Raw genomic sequence first — 3528 nt, 5'->3', positions numbered from 1 at the left:
AGAAGGAAAGAGAGAGAGAAAGAAGGAAAGAGAGAGAGAAAGAAGGAAAGAGAGAGAGAAAGAAGGAAAGAGAGAGAGAAAGAAGGAAAGAGAGAAAGAAAGAAAGAAAAAGAGAGGGAGACACGCACCATCAGCGCCTCCAGGGCATTGGGAGTCGGCGGGGCATTGGACTGGCCAAAGCCGACGCCCCGGCCGGTGGTCTCGTAAATCTGATCATCCAGGGTCCGGCTGCTGACGCGCTCGATCAGGTCGAAGAGATCGATGCTGAAGGCCGACCCGGGGTTCTTGACGAAGGGCCGGCCGCCACTGGCCAGGGGCCCGGGCTCATCCTCCCGCAAGTGGGTGACGCCGTGTCCATCATCCGGGCTGGGATGCGAGGGGAGGCTCTGCTGCGAGCCGTGAGTCCAGGGGAGGGCCCCCTCGTCGGACATGTCGCCGGAGCTGGGCTCCGCCGGGGCGAAGGTCCCGATGCCGAAGCTGCCGCTGGGGCCGGCCCCGGCCGCGAGGCCGGCCAGCCGGGAGGACGAGCACGAGGCGGACAGCTCGGACATGGAGGCCGCCGGGGTGCCCGGCCCGCGGGCCGAGAGGGGCTGCTCCGGGCCCGGCGCCGCGGCCCGGAGCTGGCCAGCCTCATACAAGTGGTCGATGCCGGCAGAGCTGGGGTCATCCAGCTGGGCGACCACCTGTGCCGGAAGCGGGGTGATGATGGGCCGGGGGAGGGAGGGCATGGCGCGCAGGGCGCGCGGGTGCTGCGACGCGGGGACGCGCTTGATGGTGGCCAGGCCATTGAGCCGGGCCATGGCGGCCGGGGTGACATCCGAGTGAGCACGCTCGCTGAGCCCGGGGGCCGGGCGCCCGGGCCCGGCGTTGAGGCTGGCCAGGGACCCATGGGTGCCGCGGCTTTCCACCAGGAAGTCCGACTGCGAGTACTCCAAGTCCGACTGCGAGTCGGGCCCGTGGCCGGGGGCCGGCTGCAGCAGGTCAAAGCTGTGGGCACGGCGAAGGGGCCGCGGGCTGACCGGGAGCGCGGCCGCCGCCATCGAGGACGGCCCGGTGGCCAGGGACGAGCCAGCCCCCGGCCCGGCGGCGGCCTTACCGGGGGCCCCGGCGAAGGGCGGGATCTCGGCCAGGGCCAGCCCCGGCGGCAGGGAGCCGAGGCTGGTGCACGAGGACCCGCCAGCCTCCGCCGGGCCCGCCAGGAAGAGATCCCGATGGGAGGAGGCCCCGGAGTGTTGGAGCAGCAGGTGGGGCATGTCCTCGAGGCTGGTGCCCTGGGAGGAGCTCACGCCGATACTGTGGGTGCTCGGGGGCGCCAGGGGGGCGACGGCCGAGCGCCGGCTCGAGGGCGACGGCGAGGGCGGCAGCCCGGCCACCGGCGACCGGGAGGGGCTGGCCCCGGCAGACGCGCCAGGCGTGGATGCCAGCCGGGCGGCCGGGCTGCTGGCGATTTTGCCGGAAGCCGGGCCGGCCGCGGGGGCCGTGCTGGAGCTGGCCGCCTGCAAGGCAGCCGTCAGTGCCTGGCAGAAGTCATGGCAGCCGGCGAGGAGCCGGTCATCGGAGCCCAGCCCCACGGGCAGGCCGGTTGCCTGGAGGATGCCCTCGCGAGCCAGGTGCAGCACCGCCGCCGACAGGTGGGGAAGGTGCTCCGGGGCAAAGCGCTCGGCCAGGCAGCTCCCGGGGTCAGGGACCTCGGCCGGGGTCAGGAGCATGCGCAGCATGACACGCTGGACCTCGATGGTGGCAGCCTGTTGGCCGGCGGCGGCGGCGGCCTCGGCGGCGGCGGCCTCGGCCGCGGCGGCGCGGCTCTCGGCCAGCGCGGCAGCAGCCTCGGCCGCGGCCAGTGCCACGGCCGTCGACGTGTCGACGGCTCCATCATCCGGCTGACCGACCAGGTCCCCGACAAAGGGGTCGGCCTTGAGCAGCTCCAAGCTCGAGAGCGAGGGCCGGCGGCTGGAGAAGAGGGCCCCCTCGGGCCCGGGGGTCAGGATGAAATGGTCGGACAGGGTGCTTCGGATGGACAAGGGGGAGGTGCTGCCCTCGCTGGGGCCCATGCCCGGCCGGCCGGGGAGGCCATGCAGCCCGGCCAGCCCGGCCAGCCCGTCGGGGCCCTCATAGGGCGAGGGCGAGCGAGGGGCCAGGCTGCCGGTGATGATGGGGCCCGGCGGGGCGGCCCCGCCGGCCGGGTGAAGTCGCACCGGGCGAGCCAGGGTGGCCTCGATGAAGGAGATGATGTCGAAGCGGTTCAGGTCGGAGATGTGCAGGATCTCATCCTCCAGGATGGTGGCCGCCTGCGAGGCCAGGCTGAAGAAGAGGTCGTCTCGGGTCGGGGCCACCGGGCCCATGGGGGGGCCCTCCCCCCGGGAGGGGGTGGTCGCGGGCGAACGCAGTCCCGGGGAGGGCTCAGCCTCGGGGCCCGGGGGGGTGTGGCTGGGCGTGGCCCCGGCCGAGGTGGATGACGGGGCCACCGTGTCCGGCGCACTGGCGGCGATCGGGGCTTGGGAAGCGCCCTCCGGAGACATTGGCCGGTGGGGATCCGGGTGAAGCAGCGATTGGGTAGCCGCAGTCAGGGCCTCCAGCTGGCGCTGGAGAAGCAGGATCTCCCGCTCATGATCGCTCTTCAGCTGGTCCATTTCCCAAAGGTGCTCCTCGCGCGCACGGACCAACTCATGCTGGTGCTGGCGAAGCAGGGAGTTGTGCGCCTTCTTCAGGTCTAGCATGTCGCTGGAGATCTTCCGGCGGCCGGCTTCGGATTGTTCGCTGCGACCGCGCGATGGGCAGGGGCCGAAAAGGGGCAGCGTGGGGAGGGGGGGCGGTTAGATGGACACCCACCGACTTGGGCCGGGGCCGGGGCCGGGGCCGGGGCGAGGGCGGGGGCGGGGGAGCGGGCGCAGAGCCAGGCCGCGCACGCACAGGTCGTGGTAGAGGAAGGCCCGCTCGGAGGTCATGGAGGAAATCTGCTTTTGGAGCTGCTGCAGGAGCTCCCCCTCGCTCTGGAGGGCTGGCGACCGGGGCGGGGCGGCACTCGACCCGGGGGAACTCCCGGTCGCCGGGACCTCCTTTAATCGCGGCGCCGCCAGCAACGCCGTGAGGATGCCCTCGTAGTCCTCCTTGAGTGAGAGCAGCGCCGCGGCCAGCTGGGCGGCCTCGACGCCCAGTGAGTGGGCGAAAAATTCGTCGGCCGATTCAAACCTGCGCGAAGGGGCCAACAGGTTGGAGGGGGAAAGGAAAAAGGAGAAAAGGCCAGCGAGTCAGAGCACACGGGCCGACCGGGGAGAGCCGTCGTAGGAGGGGGAGGCGGGGGGGACGCACCCGCGTTCGGTACTTGCGAGGATGCGCTCGACATCCTCCTCAATCAGCTCCTTCAGGGACTCCATGATCTGGATGTCCATGGTCATCATCTTGTGGATGATGTTGGCGCGACGCTCGAGCTGGCTGTTGACCTCGGCAGCGGTGGGCGACTGGGGACCGGGCGCGGGAGCCTGGGGGCTGTCCCCTGGGATCGGCATCACCAGGCACGGTGGGGGGGGG

At 71.7% G+C, this 3528-nt stretch overlaps 1 protein-coding gene across 1 annotated transcript; it reads right to left on the bottom strand.

The window, feature by feature from the left end:
• Positions 1-128: 128 nt before the first annotated feature.
• Positions 129-3506, bottom strand: H696_06302 (hypothetical protein; the record flags this gene model as incomplete). The annotated part of the gene is made up of 3 exons (XM_009500045.1): positions 129-2757; positions 2911-3189; positions 3310-3506. Coding segments are annotated over 3 exons (3105 nt in total), but the record flags the coding sequence as incomplete, so codon positions are not given.
• Between the last annotated feature and the right edge of the window lie 22 nt (positions 3507-3528).

The sequence above is a fragment of the Fonticula alba genome (assembly GCF_000388065.1).
Source record: "Fonticula alba strain ATCC 38817 unplaced genomic scaffold supercont2.66, whole genome shotgun sequence".
Classification (NCBI taxonomy): Eukaryota; order Rotosphaerida; family Fonticulaceae; genus Fonticula; species Fonticula alba.
The sequence above is the reverse complement of the archived record's forward strand: the minus strand, read 5'-3'. Positions and strand labels throughout refer to the sequence as shown.